The 19017-nt window shown below is 53.3% G+C and overlaps 5 protein-coding genes across 5 annotated transcripts; 2 read left to right on the plus strand and 3 right to left on the minus strand.

The window, feature by feature from the left end:
- The first annotated feature begins 810 nt into the window (after positions 1-810).
- Positions 811-3098, plus strand: NCU02813 (eukaryotic translation initiation factor 3 subunit M). The gene is made up of 2 exons (XM_959376.3): positions 811-1808; positions 1881-3098. Exons 1-2 carry the CDS (start codon positions 1267-1269, stop codon positions 2641-2643), a joined length of 1305 nt encoding a protein of 434 aa, XP_964469.1. The 5' UTR covers positions 811-1266; the 3' UTR covers positions 2644-3098.
- NCU02812 (uridylate kinase) lies at positions 3027-5623 on the minus strand. Its single transcript, XM_959375.3, has 3 exons — positions 5445-5623; positions 4674-5182; positions 3027-4148 (listed from the first exon to the last, which is right to left on the minus strand). The coding sequence occupies exons 2-3, from the start codon at positions 5023-5025 to the stop codon at positions 3469-3471; spliced, it is 1032 nt and encodes a 343-aa protein (XP_964468.2). The 5' UTR covers positions 5026-5182; positions 5445-5623; the 3' UTR covers positions 3027-3468.
- A 707-nt stretch (positions 5624-6330) lies between these two features.
- ham-8 (hyphal anastamosis-8) lies at positions 6331-10011 on the minus strand. The gene is made up of 4 exons (XM_959374.3): positions 9020-10011; positions 8179-8964; positions 7656-8123; positions 6331-7570 (listed from the first exon to the last, which is right to left on the minus strand). The coding sequence occupies exons 2-4, from the start codon at positions 8611-8613 to the stop codon at positions 6893-6895; spliced, it is 1581 nt and encodes a 526-aa protein (XP_964467.1). The 5' UTR covers positions 8614-8964; positions 9020-10011; the 3' UTR covers positions 6331-6892.
- Positions 10012-12792: 2781 nt separating this feature from the next.
- NCU02810 (eukaryotic translation initiation factor 2 gamma subunit) lies at positions 12793-15340 on the plus strand. Its single transcript, XM_959373.3, has 3 exons — positions 12793-13724; positions 13790-14776; positions 14850-15340. The coding sequence occupies exons 1-3, from the start codon at positions 13207-13209 to the stop codon at positions 14878-14880; spliced, it is 1536 nt and encodes a 511-aa protein (XP_964466.3). The 5' UTR covers positions 12793-13206; the 3' UTR covers positions 14881-15340.
- A 306-nt stretch (positions 15341-15646) lies between these two features.
- Positions 15647-18698, minus strand: NCU02809 (hypothetical protein). The gene is made up of 4 exons (XM_959372.3): positions 18212-18698; positions 17720-18121; positions 16760-17568; positions 15647-16701 (listed from the first exon to the last, which is right to left on the minus strand). The coding sequence occupies exons 1-4, from the start codon at positions 18285-18287 to the stop codon at positions 15880-15882; spliced, it is 2109 nt and encodes a 702-aa protein (XP_964465.3). The 5' UTR covers positions 18288-18698; the 3' UTR covers positions 15647-15879.
- Positions 18699-19017: the final 319 nt, after the last annotated feature.

Consider the following 19017-nt stretch of genomic DNA (forward strand, 5'->3'; position numbering starts at 1 on the left):
GCTGTCAGGCGTGCCGGTCATTTGTTATTTTGAGACTCCCATCACGTCAGTGGAAAAGGGAAGGAGCTGATACAATATCCTCAGGCTGTAATGGAAGGTGGCCGTTGCCCGGGTCACCACCACACTTTTAAGTGTCTGCCTGGATATCCGATTCGGATGCCCCGTGACCCCCTCTTTGCTTCCCGCTTCTGTTTGTGTTTTAGGTGACCTAGCTTACAAAGGTGACTGTTGCAACTGGCTAGAGTCCCATTTTTGTCCTGATGGATACGATGGTGAAAAGTCGAAAAGAAAATATTCGATGATGTAGCGAGTTCAATAGTTTTGTTTTGATGCAGCCGAATACTCCAATCAAGGTGTGTCGTCATTCCCGTGGTTGATATCTCCACAGCCCACGGCAAGTAACTGCGAACCTCGATCGAGTGCATCACATCATATAGGAAATCATATTGTTCGAGTGGTCAGAAATCTCGACTTGGATAATGGATTTGTCAAGTTCGAATCCTTCGATTATTCATCAGGTGCGTTTGTTGATATCCATGTAAGAGAATCATGGATGGGAATGTGACTTTAAGAAGATCGGATTTGGAGAAGCTGGGGACAATGTCAAGCGCACGGTGACAAGCAAAGGAAAAGGGACTGAAGCCCGGGAGCTTGACATTGTCAAAGACCTCGCTGGGACGGACCACCCCATGGGTCAGGGTTTTCTATGTCACAAGCAGATGACTGCAATAACCCTGACCATCGACACAGCTCCTGCACGTGACTGGCTGGAGCACACAGAACAGCTCTTCTTCAGCACAGGGCAAAAATAGGCGGTGGGCTTGGCATTGGAATGCGGGGCATTTTTTTGCTTTGAGAAATTGGGTCGAGGGTCCGGTCAGGTCTCTGTCGTCCATGGGATGAGAGAGGGACACCACACCACTCAGCGAGTCGAGGCCCAGGAACTGTGCAAAGAAAAAGAAAGAGCGGAGCCCTGCCACTAAGAAAACTTCCTTTGGGGCCCGCCCCTCCCTCCCACGTCTGACAGGATATCCGTATCGTTTCCGGCCAGTGTCGACCTTTAGCACCAGGACATACTATCAGATTGTCCCCGGCCATATTTTCCCCGTCGCCGTGTCCCCCGTCCGTCCCTGACTCCGTCCCGCCGTGTGTCTCGCCTCAACCCGACCTCACTCCAGCCTTGAGGTCCAAGTGGGAATAGTTCGATAGCCCCGTCGTCAAACAACCACACACGCACACACACACACACCGTCAACACCCATCAACATGGCTACCCCCCAGTTGATCTTCGTCGACGGCACCTTCGCCGAGCTGGCGCAGGAGATGGCCGACTTCGTCCAGGTCGGCGAGCAGGTCCAGCCTCTCCTCGAGCAGGACAAGCGCGAGGATGCCCTTGACCTCATCGTCAAGGCCTCCCACTCCCTCAACGCCGCCCCCGAGAAGGACTTCACCCCCGCCTACAACCTCCTCATCCACCTCGTCCTCCAGTCCGAGGAGCCCAAGAAGTACCTGCCCACCCTGTGCGCCAACCTTCTCAAGCCCATCACCTCGTCTCCCACCCACGGCTTCACCCTGGCCTCCAATGCGCTCACCACCATCTTCAACCTCCTCGACAAGTCCAACCCGCTGCGCTTCAATGTCTTTATGCAGATCGTCCGCTTCATCAGGCAAAACAGCCAGTTCGACCTCCTCAAGCCCAGGTTAAAGAACGTCGAGGGCTGGCTCCAGGAATGGAAGTCCGACTCGGAGAGCCAGCGCAAGCTCTACGTCGAGGTTTCCGATGCCGCCAACGACGGCGGTGATCAGGAGTGAGTATTTTACCTTTTATAGCATCATGCATTGTGCACCTTTACGGCTTCATGCTAACCTTTGGTCTGCAGGGAGTCCTACTTCTACCTCCTCAAGGCTCTGGCCACTTTCGACCGCGACAACCAGGACGAGGTCGCCTCCGACGAGGCCCAGAAGCTCTCCCTCCGCGCCCTCCGCATGGCCATCTCGTCGCCCACCCGCTTCGACTTCAACGACCTGCGCTCGCTCCCCTCGGTCCACGCCCTGAGCGACTCGCACCCCGTCTACTCGCAGCTCCTCGACATCTTCACCGAGCAGGACCTCGAGGACTACAACGACTTTAGGGACGAGCACCAGGGATGGATCGAGAACGAGAAGCTCGACCACGAGAAGCTGCAGCGCAAGATGCGCCTGCTCACCTTTGCGTCGCTCGCCGCCAGCACCCCGAACCGCGAGATCCCCTACGCCAGCATCGCCAAGGCCCTCCAAATCCCCGACGAGGACGTCGAGATGTGGACCATTGACGTGATCCGCTCCAAGCTGGTCGAGGGCCGCCTGTCACAGAAGCAAAAGGTGTTCTTGGTTCACCGCACCACCTACCGCGTCTTTGGCGAGAAGCAGTGGCGCGAGCTCGGCACCCGCGTCGACCAGTTCAAGACGGTCGTCGATAGGCTCGTCGGCGTCGTGCGCAAGGCCCAGACCGATGTCGAGGCCCAGCGTGAGCGTGAGCAGCAGGAGCTCGAGCGCAAGCTGGCCAACGCCGGTCTTGGCGAGTCGGAGCAGCGCGGCGGCAACCGGGGAGGACGTACCGGCGGTGCCAGACAGACGAGGCAACGCACGGATGATGATGACTGAAGGGGGGTTGCCAACAGGATGTTTTGCTGCAATAATTGGTTGTTGTTGTTAGTAGCATAGAGATATGGGGGGACCTTTCAAAAAGAAAAAAGAGCGATGTCTTGCCCCTGTATCATCCCGCTCGGTCATCAGTTCAGTTCAGTTCATTCGAATGGGAAAGGAATTCTACATCAAAACGGGTTGTTGTTGTTATCTATCAAGGAGTTGTGAGCCCCAAAAAAATACGGAACACTATTTTCAAGGTAGAGCTGCTACACTTTTTGGCGGATTTGCATTTTTGTTGTTGTTGTATCATTCCGAGGAATGGCAGCTTTAGATATCCAGCAATCATCAGGTTTTCTCTCTCCATTTATACATCAGTGATGGATGATATGATGCGTGAGGGCAAATCCAGAAAGGTGGAGTATAGATCATGATACCCAGGATATACAAGGCAACGGAAGCGTAATATCAATGCTTTTTGAGACAAGGTCTATGACCACCAGCAGCAAAGGGAACAATGAATCATCATGCTCAGGCTTCCCAACGATGAATAGTATAAACGCAATACCAAGCCATCTCGACATCTGGAAAAAGACAGAGCAAGTTCAATTTCCAAACGGGAGAAAACCATCCCCATCCATCCACGAACCGCCTCCGCGACTCCATCGCTCCGTCCCTTTCCAATAAATCTGTAGTAGTGTATAGTATTTTAAAAGTTTTTATCTAATGGAACGGCCAACCCCATCTCAGAATTAGTACCTAGAAACCAAGTTTACCTCAACCCCCCATCCCATCCCCGGAGTAAGACAAGTCAAGTCAATCCCCCCCCCCCCCCTACACTAACTAAAACTTATCCCCAAACACCCTCCTCAGCTGCTTTCTCGTCTCCTCATACACCTTCTCCGGCCCCGGCGTCGAATCCACCTTGACCACCTTTCCTTCCCTCTCATAGTGATCCACAACCGGCATGCTCGTCTCCACAAACGTCCTGAACCGCTTCCTGATACTCTCGGCATTATCATCTTCACGCCCGCTCGTCTTGCCTCTTTCCAGCAGTCTCTTCTCCATTTCTTGTTCCGGGCAATCATAGAACAACACCATTTTCGCAGGGCAAACGACCTCTTCGAACTTGACAGCTTGGTCCATCTTGCGCGGGAAGCCATCAATCAGGAACCTGCCTGTCTTGGTTTTGCCAGAGACCAGAGTGTCGCGCATGGCGTTCTCGAGAAGGGCCACGGTGACTTCCATGGGGACGATGGCGCCGTTCTTGATGCAGTCCCGGATAAGCTGGCCGTATTGGGAACCCGGGCGGTCTTGTTCGGCGCGGAGTAGGTCGCCGGCCGAGAGGTGGGTGAAGCCGTAGTCGCGCACGAGACGGGCGCATTGGGTGCCTTTGCCGGCGCCGGGGCCGCCGAGGACGAAGATGACGGTTACGTCGGAGGGGGAGAAGGCGGGGGTTGTGGTTGTGGCGGGAGCGGGAGCAGCCGCGGCTGAGGAGGAGGAGGTGGGGTTGGGAGGCATGTCTAGGTGTGTGATCGGGGGTGGTTAGCTTTGTTGTTGTTTTGAGGACGGTTTATATGTTGGTGGTAGGTAAAATAGGGAGGTAGGTAGAGAGGTAAGTGGTGGTGAGCTTTCCACTTAGTTTAGGAACTACCTCTAGGTAGGTGGTGGGTTGTGTCGGACGTTTCATCTCGTCTCGTCTCGTCTTGTCTCGTCTGACAAAGCCGCAGGGCGGCAGCAGCAGCAGCAGCAGCAGCAGCAGCAGCAAAGCAGCCAGCAGCAGGGAGTTAAGAGAGCGACTGGACCTTGAGTTGCCCTTTCCGCCTTCCTTCGCTGCCCTGCATTCCCACTGCACTGCTGCTTCCACGTGCGTCTCCCGTCGGTCGGTGTTCGACTTGACTGACTGTTTCTACAGTACCACGCTTTACCCCTCTCCACCTTCACCTTTCTTCTTCTTCTTCTAAGATTCTTCTTCTTCTTCTTCTTCTTATCTTTTAACCCCCAGATTATACCAAACAAACAAACAAATAAACAAAAAAACAACTCACCTTTTCTCCGATTAACCAACAACATATACCCTCCGGACGTCAAGGCAATCAGCGCCACAAAAGGCCAAAAGCTGATCTTGTTCGTGTCCCTAGGAGGGGGGGAGCCACCAGGAGTGCTGCTGTAGCTTCTCTTGTTGCCGTTGCTTCTTCCTTGCCCTTGCTGCAATCTGCTACTGCTGGTGCTGCGACGGGCGGCGGCGGTCCGAGTAGTAGTAGTAGTAGTAGTGTTCGCAAAAGTAGATGCGCAACGACGAGAAGCGGCGGTGGTAGCGGCGCGGAGGGTAGTAGTAGAGGTGGTTGTGTAAGAAGGAGTGGAAGCAGCTAGGCTTCGGAAGGCTTGGCGGGATGCCATTGGATCGGGTTGGTTTGGTTTGGTTTGGTGAGGTAGGTAGGTACAGGTGGTACAGAGCGACTTGCTTGCTGGTCCGGGGTTGGGACGGATGGATGATGGGAGCGAGACGACGGAGGATGAAGTGGAAAAAGCTTGGTTTTGGTTTTGGTAGGCTGGTCTGCACAAGGAATGACGCCCGTTTCGTTAGTTATATTGCTAGGACTGGACTGGACTGGGTTGTGTGTAGCTGAGCTGGAGGTGAGGTCGCGACTTTGGGAAGGGAATTAGAGAGCTCCCGTCCCGTCCCCTTTTCTTCTTCTTTTGGGGAAAATGGGGGTTGATGACGATCACGGCGGCGAGCGGCGGTCGAGTGGTGTAGTGTAAGTTGCGAATTACCCTTGAGGTTGCTCAGTTATCACGACCTTCCTTCATGGACGTACCTTTTTCACTCGACTTGGTTTACTTTCACTTTGACCTCCAACTCTATCTGTTTAAACTACGAGAAGAAGGGAAAGGGAAAGGAGAGCGTTGGCTTGATTCAGGAACACACTTGGGGACTTGACCCGATCCGAAACGCGCGACAATTACATGTGGCATCCCCGAATGGGTCCAATTCCACCATCCACCTTCATCAGCGGCAAAGGGTCCAGTCCAGTCCAGTCCAGTCCCTCACCACCCGTCCGCGCGCATTGTTCGTCCCGCCGGCAAATTAATTGTTAGTGCAGGTCCCGCCAGGCGTCCGTCATTGCAGTGAGGTGCCCGCAGCGCAGCGCAGCGCAGTGCAGTGCAGTGCAGTGCAGCGCAGTGCAGCGCAGTGCAGTGCTTGACTGCCCGCCCGCCCGCTGAGGACCAGACTCCGACGGGCGGGATGAGATGAACTAGGTTGGGCAGGTGGCAGCTGTCGCAAAGTGGATCAATCTTGATCTGTTTCTGCTGCCCGCTGCCCCTGGCAGTTCAGATCGATGTCCTTGGCAGCCCGACAGCTGGCGCCCCTGAGCAGAGTGGAGCTTTGGATTTGACTTCAATTCCCCGGGCCCCTCCCCCCGGGCCTTGACGGGACTTGGTGAACATCAAAGCTTATTACACTACTACCACCGAAGGACACGGGGATGATGCGTCGGGTGTTCCCGCTTGGTGATTGTTAATGGCTGGGAAAACTATTATGGTGTTACACTTCGGTGCTAGGATTCAGTAACCCAGATTTTTTTTCTGAATATAGTTACACATGAATCTTGGTGATGGCTTCACCGAGTGGTTTGTGGCTGGGGAGGGTTGGCAACCACCCAAGTTCGGTTGCGAGTATCACGATGTTCAAGACACGGGAGTACTTTTTCTTTCTTTCATTCTCAACAACAGACAAGACCAATCAACCACTTGGCTATGCATACCACCATGTTCAAGTGAAACTCTTTGATGTCAGACGAACTTGTTTGTTTGATTCAATTCACACACACACAGAGAGAGAATTCTATTCTCTTGTTCTTTTCCTGTCTGATCTGTCTCAGAAAAGAAAAAGGTAACTTGACCTTCTGTCATCTTATCCGTCCATCCATCTTCATCTTCATCTTTCACGTAACTCGAGTTCCCGCTCATATTATACACACTCTCCGTCTGCTCTGGTCAATTTTTCTTCCGTCATTCCATCCATCCTTCCATCCTAGCTTCCCATCGCTATTCCACAAAATCAAAAGTTGTGATCCCGCCAACGCCTTTGGTATATCCAATTTGAAACGAACAAAGTAAAAACTATGAACAAAGGGAAAAAGAAGATTGCTTTAGAAGTAGAAAAAAAAAAGGGGGATATATATACTTTCATCGCCTTGCTTATTGACACCCACACCCACAGCCACTGCCACTGCTACTGTCATCCGAACCCGGTGACCACCACCTAAGCAAACCTCGTCTGCATAGGCGGCGGCGGCGGGTTCTTGATCGCCTGACCGGCATAAGCGCCGGGGATCGGTACCGCCTCATACTGCTGCTCGCCATCCGCCATCGGCGCGTGCGCAATCTGCACCACCGCCGGCGGGGGAGGCTGAGGCAGGTTGATTTGGGGCATGGGATCCACAGGCGAGACCGCGTTGGAAGACGAAGGCGTCATGAACCCGCCCTTGGGCGTGACGGGCGTGGCAGGGTTGGCCTTTGAGGGAGGAGCCTGCAGCTTGAAACCCGTGTCGATCTTGGGCGAGCTGAAGGAGGACTGCTGAGGGATGATGAGACGCTGGCCGCCGGGGGTGGTTGGCTGCTGCTGCTGCTGCTGCTGCTGGGTAGGACCGGGACCGTAACCCTTCTCGACGTCGTCAAAGGATTGGTACTGCGAGGGCGGGAAGCGGGGGGAAAGGGCGTATTGCGAAAAGGTGGGTGACTTGGGGCCGAAGCCGGGCGTGTTGGGCGCCGATTGCACGCGCAGCTGGGCGAGGTAGAGGTCGGACCGGGCCTTGTCGCGCATGTTCATAGACTTGAGCAGCTTGCGCTTGGACCAGTAGCGGTAGAAGACGATGCTGTAGAGCGTGATACTGATGATCTCGATAATGATTTCGATAATCATGCAGATAAGACCCCAGTTCTGTTCCACGAGAAAAAAAGTTTGTTGTCAGTAAGACATTCCGGGTGTTGCCGTGATACAAAGTGAGGGGAGCGAAAGAGCTTACCTGAAGACGGCACACAAGCGCGTAGTCGACCTTGTCCTTGAAGAGCTCCGCGCGGTGGTTCTCAACGCAGGACCAACCCCACATGTCTTGGTTCTTGCTGTTGTTCTTGGTGAATTGGAAGATGCCGGCAGCTACCGCCCACATGATCATGCTGAAAATGAACCAGCCCACAGCAAAGAGCGTGTAGTACACGCCAACCTTCTCCGCCCTTTGATGACCCCCACGGCAGTAACCAATGAAGACACCGATGCAGATGAGCAGCGAGACGCAGGAGCAGGCGAGAACGACGTATTGAGGCCAAGGGTTGGTGCCAGCGGCCCACGCGGGAAGGCCGTTCATGGCCGGAAGATGTCGGGTAGCGTTGAAGATGGAAAACGAGGCCGAAAGCATGGAGAGAATGATGAGACTGCAGCTGAAGTTGACACCGCGGAGAGCGAACTTGGCCATGCGTACCCGGGTTTTGATTTTCTGTACCCATGTTAGTATCCCAGAGCTTGCTCGCAGGTTGAATGCAAAAACTCACCAAATCCCTGGCCTGCTCCTTCTCCGTCAACTTTTCCTTTACCTCCAGCTCCTCCTCTTCCCTGAATGTCGGGCTGAGAGGATTGGCCAGAGTCCGACCTGGTGTTCCCGGAACCTTCATCGCACTCTTGAGGGGCGACCTTGGTGTCATTGGCATGGCGACTGATTCCCTGTTTCCTCCATTCCCGATATAACCAAAACCAACATCTCCAGGCTGAGCATGCGCAACCTCCGACTGGTCAGAAAAGGGTAGTGTTCGTCCATCGACAGGCGAGTGTACTGAGGTGGCTTCGGCAAATCGTGGTGTTCTTGGAGGCTTGGCCAGTGATGAGGATGTGGATGATGAGTTGTTAGAAGAGACTGAGCCGGCCGACATTGTTCGTTGAGGCGTCAGGTTGAGAGCGGCTGGCCGCTTCTTCTCGTCGTTAAAGGCCATGTCGACGATTGTAGATGTGTATATGTTTTAGTTGGCTTTACTGTATGAAGAAATAACTCGAAGAAGCCAGTTCCCGATGTCGATATCAAACTAGCAAAGGGTACACAGCCTCAAACTGTGAGATGATGACGGCACACACTTTGCAGGAGTGAAGCAAAAGGAAATAGAGTATAATGAAAAGGAGACACAGATATGAGAGAGCCCAGCTACCGAAGTAGAGGAGAGGATGGAAAGCGAGACGCTGCCGTTGGGGTGAAGGTGGTTTTGAATAGCCGCTGCCACTACCTGGTACACCTTGATTTGGTATCCTGGTGGTGGATGGGTATGGGTGGTTGCGCGAGTCTTGCCTCTCTGCATGAGACGATCAGCAAGTGGTTCCTCGGAGGGAAGCAATAGGGAAGCATACTTTGCACAGGGGTGGTGTAGTCGGACCCGAGACACGGAAGCTGATAGGACGACAGGCTAGTGTCGCCAATAAGGTCGAGCGACTGATGTCGAAAATAGACGCCCACTGGGAGTCAGGAGTGGGCACCGGACTGGCTTCGTGGTTACCTCTAGCTGCTTTTTCGCTCGTGGCTCAAGAGGGAGGCCGCAGATGTACGTCGGTAAGCGAGGAACTGTGATCGGGCAGTGGCAGGCCGTTTTTTTTTTGTTCCCTGTGTCTCCTGAATGTTGGAGATGCTGCAGATTCCTGTGGTGTTGCTTTGAGAGAAACGGGGAAAGAAGAGAAATTCAAGTCTAGAAGCAGAAATGGTCTACACATAAGACTCGAACGCCGTAAGAAAAGATGTAAGACCGGAAGTGGGGTTGCAACCTTTCTTCTTCTCGATATAGTAGCAACGGACCAGGGGAATAACAACAGCCTGTTGACGGCATGGACGATCCCGCGGCGTCAACACCAACATGTAGATGGCCCTGCGTGTGCACACATGGCCAAGAAGACGGAAATGTGCTCAGATAACTCGAATAGCAATCGACTGCTCATGATGAGTCCTCCTTCTCTCCTCATGTCTTCTCGCCCCCAACACCAGAGCCCTTCATGCTCTCTCTTGTGTTCTGCCTTCCTGGTCACAGGAGAAAATATCACTGGTTCGGACAGGCAAGGTTGGGTAACACGAATCCATTGGCTGGGGGCGGCTGGCGGATGGGGGAGCACTTTTACCGGACTCGACCAGGAAGAGGCAGGCCAACGACATCGTCCAGATGTACCGCCAAGATCATCGACAGCGTGAAGCTCAGAGCAGCACTAGGAGACGGCGGCCCGTGGTTGGGCGGCAAGCGGTCGTCGTCGTCGTTGTCGTTGCTGAGGAAGTCTTGGAGGGCGGGCCTTTTTCACAAGAACCCCTGCCGTACATCTCCGCTGGTCCCCTGCCATCCAACTGCCTACCCTGGAGTGTTCCGAGTCCTCTAATTGGCTGTTTGTTTTGGCTTTTCACATGTGTAGCCAATCAGTTGGCACAATCCTGTGATAGAGCTGCCAACCATGCATTGCTGGGCGGCAAGCGGTACCACACAAACCTCCTCTACGCTCTCTTCTCCGCGACTAGCGACTCGCTCGCTCCACGCTGTTCACACTCCATTTTTTGCGCAAATCATGGTCCCCCAATCTAATATCGGGCGCTGACCCAGAAAGGGCCAAATTCACGATTCTGAGTGTGATGTTTGACCATGACTTCGCGGGAACGCGCGGGAATCACGCGCCGGGGACACAGTAATCTTTTATACTTGCCGACCAGCATCGTCAGTTGACCATGTTCATTAATGTGAAAGCCAAGGGCTGGTGAAGGCGGGGATTTCAGCAACCCGGCGGCTTCTTCAGACTTGTCAATGTCACACCATCACACGTGTGGTCTCTGCTTCCCGACTTTCCAGCTATTCTGTGTTCTTCACGCTTTTCTCTATTTGGGAGCGGGGTCCCTCTGGAACAGCGACGAACAACGACGTCGGTGTTCCGTAACACAGCGGACAACATGGCATGGTACCAAGACATGTACACCGCTAGGACGGATGCAGTGCTGCTGAGTGAGTGTAAGACGGACTATGCAACGAGCTTGATTCAGGAAAGACGATACAAGGCTGGTGGTGTTTGGGTGTATGTTCTGGACTCGCAAAGATCAATACCTTGAATATCAGAGCCGTGGTCACAAGTCCGCGACAGTGATGTCCTTGTTCTGGACTTGCATTTGACAGCCAATATGTTATCCAACTCGGACATCTCAGCTTACGAGTTTCCGCCCATAGATAGCTTGGCAACTTATATGCCGTCCTCAACTCTGACGAAAAATCGTATCTACACCTGGAAGCGAGGTTACCTTGTGCTGCACTTGTCAGCACACAGATATTGCCCGCCCTCCATCGGGTGTTCGTAAGCACAGAGTATCATGGAAGTGCCAGTATTTAGCACATCAACTTGGGGGTGTTGCCACCGGTTTAGTATTTTTAGCCCGCCGAGACGGAGGTTGTGTACTAAGGCTTCAGTACCACCGTTGTGATATCGCCATCAAAACCATAATGGACAGCCAGTTCTGCGTTATATTCCTACCCGCTCTCTCGGTCATCTCGGTGGCTCGGTGGCTCGGTGGCTCGGTGGAAGCACGCTGTTCGGCTGCTGCAAGTCATCGCCCATGGCACCATTGATGCGGTTCGATGACTTGACAAGAAAAATCCGAGCTCAGCAAGAATTCCCATTTTGGGGAGTGGTGCCGTAGGTAGTGCTGGCCACATCATGTCGTGAAACGATGATTACCAAGCTCATTGCAGAAGACAAATCCTCAGCAGTGCGCCTCTTAAGAAGAACTGACAAGGTATTAATAGGAGTGGCTCGGCCATGCCAGTTGTGAATTCATCGTTTGGTCCGTTTGCCCAGTCTCAGCCCGAATGAACTTGAATAGACACTCCCGTGCTATTTTTCTTGACCCCAACCCAGCGATGATCAAGCTCCCAGCATGGTTATGGACGTGACTGACGGCCATTCAGCGGTCAAGCGGATATGTCTCGTGTAACCGGCTGAGTCTTCTCCCCGCTCCAATAGTCATTGCTGTGAATCGGTTGTGGCTTGAATCCTACTAGACTGCTTCTCGAACCATCAGAGACGGTTGTACGCGCTGTTGAACAGGTCTTGGCCCCGGAATCTTCCCGATTCCGATCCAACAAGCATCTGGGTTGGATGTGAAACAAGGGCTTGGGCGTGTTTTGGGGGCCGGGAGAGAAGCGTGTTGGTGGCCGATGTAGTTTTGATGTATATCGAGCATATTCCCAGCAAAATACACTCAAAACATAACATGATCCTGTAACGCTTGCACAGCTGTTGCAGTTACTCCCTGCCTCAGTCCAAGATCACGGAGGACAACATTCGGGCCACTTGGCTCAACTCTTCACAGCGCTATTATCCCGAGACTGAGCCCTAGTTGAACCCTTATTATCCCAAGAGCGATGAGCCTCACCTTTCGTGAAGATATCGAATAACTTGACGGGAAAGGGTCGAATCCAGGAGAAGACACCTCGTGTCCTACCTTTTCGCTCCACAGTCAGGCATTGGCAGCAGGTACGACTTTGATGACGCCCTTAACCAAGCTTCATAGAGTTGAGACTGTGGCCATGACCAGCATCGTGGGTGCTCCTCAGAGTTGACGACGACAAGCAGACTCGGCGTTGTTGATGATGGATCAGCTTATCGACCCGGAAACGTTTGTATGTACGTCGAAGGATGCCGGTGTCAATGGGAGAGGCCGTTGCAGAGTAACGATTGTTCTCAAAGAAAGAAACCGGATTCAACTCGCCGATCGATACAATGTACCCGTTCTCAACGTTCAGTTGATATAATTCTCAGCGTTGAGTTACCGTGTACGCTGTGAGTAAGTTTCTGCCGACACAGACGGGACAGAGGGTTGGATAAAAGTGTAGATGGCGAACTCTTGATAGGAGAGAGGTTCCAAAAGTCACCTCAATGATGTTGAAGCTGAACCGTGACTGAGCTCTGGACTTTAGCACTACACTTACTTGGTCCTTATCGCGCTCTTATCGGCCCTTGTGGGGCAGGCGACGGTCGGGCTAAACCGAAAACCGTGCTTAGTGGGGCAGCGGCAAAGGCGGGAAGGGTTGGGCGCACGCAGGGCAGGTTCGCAGAGCGGAATGTGTGAGGCTCTCGCCTTGTTGGTCGCAGCTGGCAGCGGCAGCACAGGAAAATACCGACCTAGCACAAGCCAAATACAAGTCAAATATCGTCAGAGTCATCCACCAGGCAGGCAGTTTTTCTTCTCAGCCTTCCTCCAACCTTCGCTGTAACCCCACTATTTTGGCAGGTCCAGTTTTACTACCTCTACCGTCCACCAACAACGTCCGCTATCACAAATATCGCGAGTCCCGTTGCGGAGACAGTAGGACACCCACATACATACCCACACCAAGGAGCAGGGTCTAGAAAAGTACACAGCAACTACCAGGCATACACCACCCACTACACAGTACACAGCAAGAGGGGTTGCTTCACCGAAAGCGAAAAAATTACTGCCCCGCGACACATCCATCCATCGACTTGACGACCCAACCTAACTCACCTCCACACCTCACCTCCATCCACCCACATCCACAATCATGGCTACCAACGGCGACAAGTTTGGCAACGACATCGTCGAGTCCGACTCGGGCTCCGACAACGAGTCTCACGTCGACCAGCACGAGTCCGACAACGAGGTCGAGGCCAAGCCGCGCAAGTCGGCCCTCAAGAAGGCCCCCGCCCCCGTCGTCCAGAGACCTCCCCTTCCTCCCCAGACCGATCCCAAGGACCTCGACGTCAAGACCCTCAGCCCCCTCACCCCCGAGATCATTGCGCGACAGGCCACCATCAACATCGGCACCATCGGCCACGTCGCCCACGGCAAGTCGACAGTAGTAAAAGCCATCTCGGGCGTCCAGACGGTCCGTTTCAAGAACGAGCTCATCCGCAACATCACAATCAAGCTCGGTTACGCCAACGCAAAGATCTACAAGTGCGACAACCCAGCATGCCCTCGCCCGACATGCTACAGGAGTTACAAGTCCGAGAAGGAGGTTGATCCCCCTTGCGAGCGCGAGGGTTGCGAGGGCACCTACCGTCTGTTGCGCCATGTCTCGTAAGTTGTTTAACATAACATCATTTGCGCCAATGAATGACTGACCATGTGTCTCCTCCTCCCAGCTTCGTCGACTGCCCTGGTCACGATATTCTCATGAGCACTATGCTTTCAGGTGCCGCCGTCATGGACGCCGCTCTCCTCCTGATTGCCGGAAACGAATCCTGCCCTCAGCCCCAGACCTCCGAACATTTGGCCGCCATCGAGATCATGAAGCTCGACAAGATCATCATCCTCCAGAACAAGGTCGATCTCATGCGCGAGGAGGCCGCCAAGCAGCACTACGAGTCCATCCTCAAGTTCATCCGTGGTACCGTTGCCGGAAAGTCGCCCATCATCCCCATCTCGGCCCAGCTCAAGTTCAACATTGACGCCATCAACGATGCCATCGTCAACACCATCCCCGTTCCTCCCAGGGATTTCTCCATGGACCCCCAGATGATTGTCATTCGTTCCTTCGACGTCAACAAGCCCGGTGCCGAGATCGACGAGCTCAAGGGTGGTGTTGCCGGTGGTTCCATTCTCCACGGTGTCCTCAAGCTCGGCGACGAGATTGAGATCCGTCCCGGTATCGTCACCCGTGACGAGAAGGGCGACCTCAAGTGCACTCCCATCTTCAGCAGGATTGTCTCCCTCAACTCCGAGGCCAACGACCTCAAGTACGCCGTGCCCGGTGGTCTCATTGGTGTTGGTACCCGCATCGATCCTACCCTTTGCCGTGCCGATCGTCTGGTCGGTTTCGTCCTCGGTCTCAAGGGCCGCCTCCCCGAAATCTACTCCGAGATCGAAGTTAACTTCTACCTCCTCCGCCGCCTTCTCGGTGTCCGCACCGCCGACGGCAAGCAGGCCAAGGTCGACAAGCTTGCCAAGAACGAAGTCATCATGGTCAACATTGGTTCCACCTCCACCGGTGCCAAGGTCTCCGCCATTAAGAAGGATGCCGCCAAGCTCATCCTCACCTCCCCTGCCTGCACGAGCATCGGCGAGAAGGTTGCCCTTTCCAGACGTATCGAGAAGCACTGGCGTCTTATCGGTTGGGCTACCATTGCTGCGTAAGTTTTTTTCTTTTCTATTTCTTTACCCCATAACTTATCACCACTGAATAACCACTAACAAAAAAAACAGCGGTGTCACCCTCGAGCCTTCTACCTCTTAAGCGAGCGACCAGAAAATATCCAAAGTTTATACATCGCTTGATTAGGAGGAAAATTAAAAGGTTGTTAATTTTTGGTTGCTCTAATGATGAATATCCAAAAAGTCGTTGGAGGATGATCAAAGAATGGAAACTTGGGCGCGGACACGGAAGGAAACGGCGTAGCGTGGGGAAACCGGGACCTGTGTTTCTAAAAACTAGCCTTGTGAAATTTGTACATGGTCTTATTTTTATCCAACTTGGGGCCGAGGACAGTAGAAAGACTGGTCATACGATTCGTTGAAGAAGATGAGCGAGGAATGTTGTGAAAAGAGGAACTCGTGAAGAGAAGCGCATTATCGGACCATTAGGAGTTTTTGTACAAAAAGTTATGTTTGGTACCGACGTACTTTGGGTTTACCAAGTAGTGGTAGAGGTAGAGAAGATGCCATTACGTTGATTTTGTCAAGGTCCGACGTACTTGGATTGAGTTTATTAGCCAGTGGTGATGATAAGAGTAAACTTGAAAGAGTGAAGTAGAGAAGATAAATACATTGATTCCGCCATGAGTCTTCGACGTAATGACCATCTTACCATTATACTAGGCTATGGTAATGGCTCGGATAGATGGAAAGAGTCCAAGAATATACCTAACAATACTCTTCATGGGACACAGTCGAGTATGTATCCGTACGTAACTCTATTCATTTTTCTCTTTCTAGACCTGATAGTCTATCATACCTATCACAATTCCCTCCCCCTTTTGAAACTGAACCACACCCGAAAAAAACCTTCTTGTCCTTCGCTAATTACAACACCTGATATTATAACAAGTCTCAGTCTATCAAAGTAATCACCTCCTGTACATCGAATAGAAGAATAGAATATAATCATCATCCTTTTCCTTTCCCCCCTCCATTCCCTGATCCCCAACCAAACCAACCACCCACACTCTCACATATATATATACCCAATCACACCCACCTCCCCCACCCCGACTTATGTACTCACGTACTTACTTACTTACTTCCTAACCTTCCTTGCATGCTTCACCAGATTCTCAATCACCCCTTCAAACGCCTCCCGATCACCAATCTTCTCATCCGTCCTCTGCTGCCAATACACCAACACCTCGGACGCCACCCCTTGCATCGCCTCCAATTTTTGAACATGCTCTTTGAGTTCCTTGTCCGTCATCCCCGAAAGCGCCTCATCCGTCGTCTCGCACAGCTGCTTGGCAGCCACTAGGTCGAATACCGGTTCGGGCGGTGGTCCCTTCCTAGCGGAACTGGAAGAGCGGTTGGCGCTTCCTTCTGTGTTTGATCCTGCGGCGGCGGCGACGGTTTTGTTGACGGGTGGTTGCTTGGATGGGTTGCGGCTTGAATTCGAAGTCGAAGTAGTGGTAAGGTTTTGGCTGTTTTGGTTGTTGCGGAAGGCAGCGGCGGCAGAGCTAGCGCGTCGCGAACGACCTGTGCGTTCGTCGTCTGCTGCGTCGGGGTCGCCTAACGAAGGCAAGACGAGTTTCTTTTGTTTGGAAGCGGGGAGGATCTCGTCTAGGTCGACGGGGACGCCGAGGGAGACGAGGAAGAGACGACGGATGCGGGAGCGGATCCAGTCGGGGGGTTGGAGTGGGGGAGGGGCGACGAGCTGTGACCAGAGGGAGGCGGAGCGGGGGTGTTGGAAGATGGGGTCGGTGATGCCGTTGGAGACATTGAGGGTGGGGATGGGGGAGGAGGAGGAGTCGTCGCCGTCGGTGTCGGGGGAGGGAGGGAAGAGAGCGTTGAGGTAAGGGGAAGTGAGGGAGAGGATCTCGGACGCGGAAAGGTGGGTGAAGTCGGGTATTTGCTAGGGGATATGTTAGTGTGTGTTGGACGTAGAGGGAGTAACTGGGTTGGGGACTTACGAAGGATAATGAGGACTGCGGTTGTTGTGGTTGCGGCTGAGGAGCAGGTGCTGGAGCTGAGAACCCTTCGGCTTCTTGGAAGTCATCGTCGTCAAAGCCGGCATCGTCAAAGTCGCCAAAGTCAGCATCGTTGTTGGCCTCGGCTCCCTCCTCAAAGTCGTCAAAGTCATCCCCAAAGTCATCGGCGCCAGCCGGAGCTGGCTCAGCAAAGTCGTCCCCAAAGTCGTCATCACCAAACCCGTCATCGTCGGGGGCTTTATCCCCTGCTTCAGCAAATCCGTCGTCGTCGTCGTTGTCGAACCCATCTTTTTCAACAGGCTTCTCCTCTTTCTGGTCAAAGCTGACATCGTCCTTCTTGTCCTCTTCTGGCTCGACCTTCTTCTCGTTCTCTTGACTGGGTTCTGCCTCGTCGAAGTGGTCCTCTGTGTCTTCTTCCTTTGTATCTTGCGTCTCAAGCTCTTCGCTGGCATCCTCGAACTCGTCTCCTTTCAATGCTTCTTCGGTGTCGCGGTCTTTTGACTGTTCCTCCTCGTGCTTCTCGTCCTCCACCTCTCCATCTTGAGCCTGCTCAGTCTTGACCTCTACATTCTCCTCCTCCTTCTTGGATTCATCTTCATCGGCGTCTTCGTCGTCGGCGGTCTTGGCGTTGTCTCGTACGACATTGTCGTGCGCGTCATCTTTTGCCTCCTCCTTTTCTAGAAGACTGGGCCCCAATGAGGGCGAGTCAGGGGATGGCTGGTCTAGATCAGATGACGAGTCTCTAGAATGGATCGAGGCGGGACTCTTTAATGCAGGTGGTATTGGTGTATCTACGCAGGAAAACGTAAAGTCAATACAAAGGAGATCTTGTATAATTTGCTGGCTCAAAAAAAAACAAACAAACAGGCATGTGCTTGTGAAAGTGTGTGTGTGTGCGCGCGCGTGTGTGTGTGGCTAGAAAGAAGTGCTACGCATCCGTACCATTGTCACCACCCTTCTCATGCTCGACCTTTTGCCCATCCGCCTTGACAAGCACGTCGGGAGGACTGTCAACCCTGTGCCTCGCTTCGATCTCATGGTGGGTGACGGCACCAGTGCTATCTGGCGTCTCCTCCACTACGGTCATGGGAATGGGGCGCCCGCCTGGAGTGGACGGCCGGCGCTGGTCATGCTCCTCGGTCGAGAGCTTGGTGTCTGGGTCTGGGATAATGGCAAATTCATCCGGCTTCGCGTCCCCTTCCCTCATAGAATACGCCTTGGTCCCCGGGACCTCTCCATACGCCGGCTTGTCGTCTACTCTCTCGACTCTTGTTCGCGGGATGGGCGAGGAGGGAGCTTTGGGAGAAGAGATGGCATCGGAGTAGTGATCTTCGGTGTCGGAGCCTGTTGTCGCGTAGAATGAATGGTTAGTTGGATATCCATGTGCCGACTTTGTCCAGAGGTCTCCCAAGTTCCCCATCAGCTGTAACCTACCAGGTAGCTCATGAGCGCCCGGGTCCATGGTCCCCTGCCTCTCGGGAGGCGACAGACTGTTCCTGCGCGAAGCCATTGTGATCTCGAAGCGTAGTCGCGGCGGTCTATACGATCAAAGAACAAGAGGATTTCCGACTATGGTGAGTGCTGAAGGAAGCGCAGAAATGTATATGGTAGGTAGGAAGCAAGATAGGTGTATGTATATGTATATGGATATGGATATGGATATGGGAGGATCGGGATCGGGGATCGGGGGGCCAAGGTGAGGACTGAGGAGTGATGTAGTTGGTGTGGGGTGCTACAGTATGTTTACTGCTGTGAGGGACAGGACTGGAGTGTCCTATAACAAGACGGGAGTAAGCCGACTCTTATACTCTGCAGGAGATAGGTCAATTGCACGCAGCAGATGGCCTGAGGTCAAAGTGAACTGAATCAAGATTGGGTATGCACACAGACGTTGCGGCTGACTTGTGGCATCCCAATGTCCAGACGATGGACAGCAATGTGTGTGGAGAGAGACGAGAGAAAGGAACAGCTTCCGGATGGCCTAGAGTTAGTCTAGAGGATGGGCTCACGATGGCCTAATCTAGAACATGGGGTAACCACCACCCCAAGCTTTCCGAGACGACTGAACGGGGCTCCTGCTTCTTGCTCGGCTACCCTGGGACGGTGCGGTACGGTACGGTACGGTATGGTACTAAGGTACCGCCGTGTCCGGAAACTGTATGGTAACTCGCTGCGTAATGTGCTGCAACCAGACGGTCCAGTCAGAATGCAGAAGAGCATCACGGCAAGTGGAAAGTCAG

Source organism: Neurospora crassa, linkage group I (genome assembly GCF_000182925.2).
Source record: "Neurospora crassa OR74A linkage group I, whole genome shotgun sequence".
NCBI classification, from domain to species: domain Eukaryota; kingdom Fungi; phylum Ascomycota; class Sordariomycetes; order Sordariales; family Sordariaceae; genus Neurospora; species Neurospora crassa.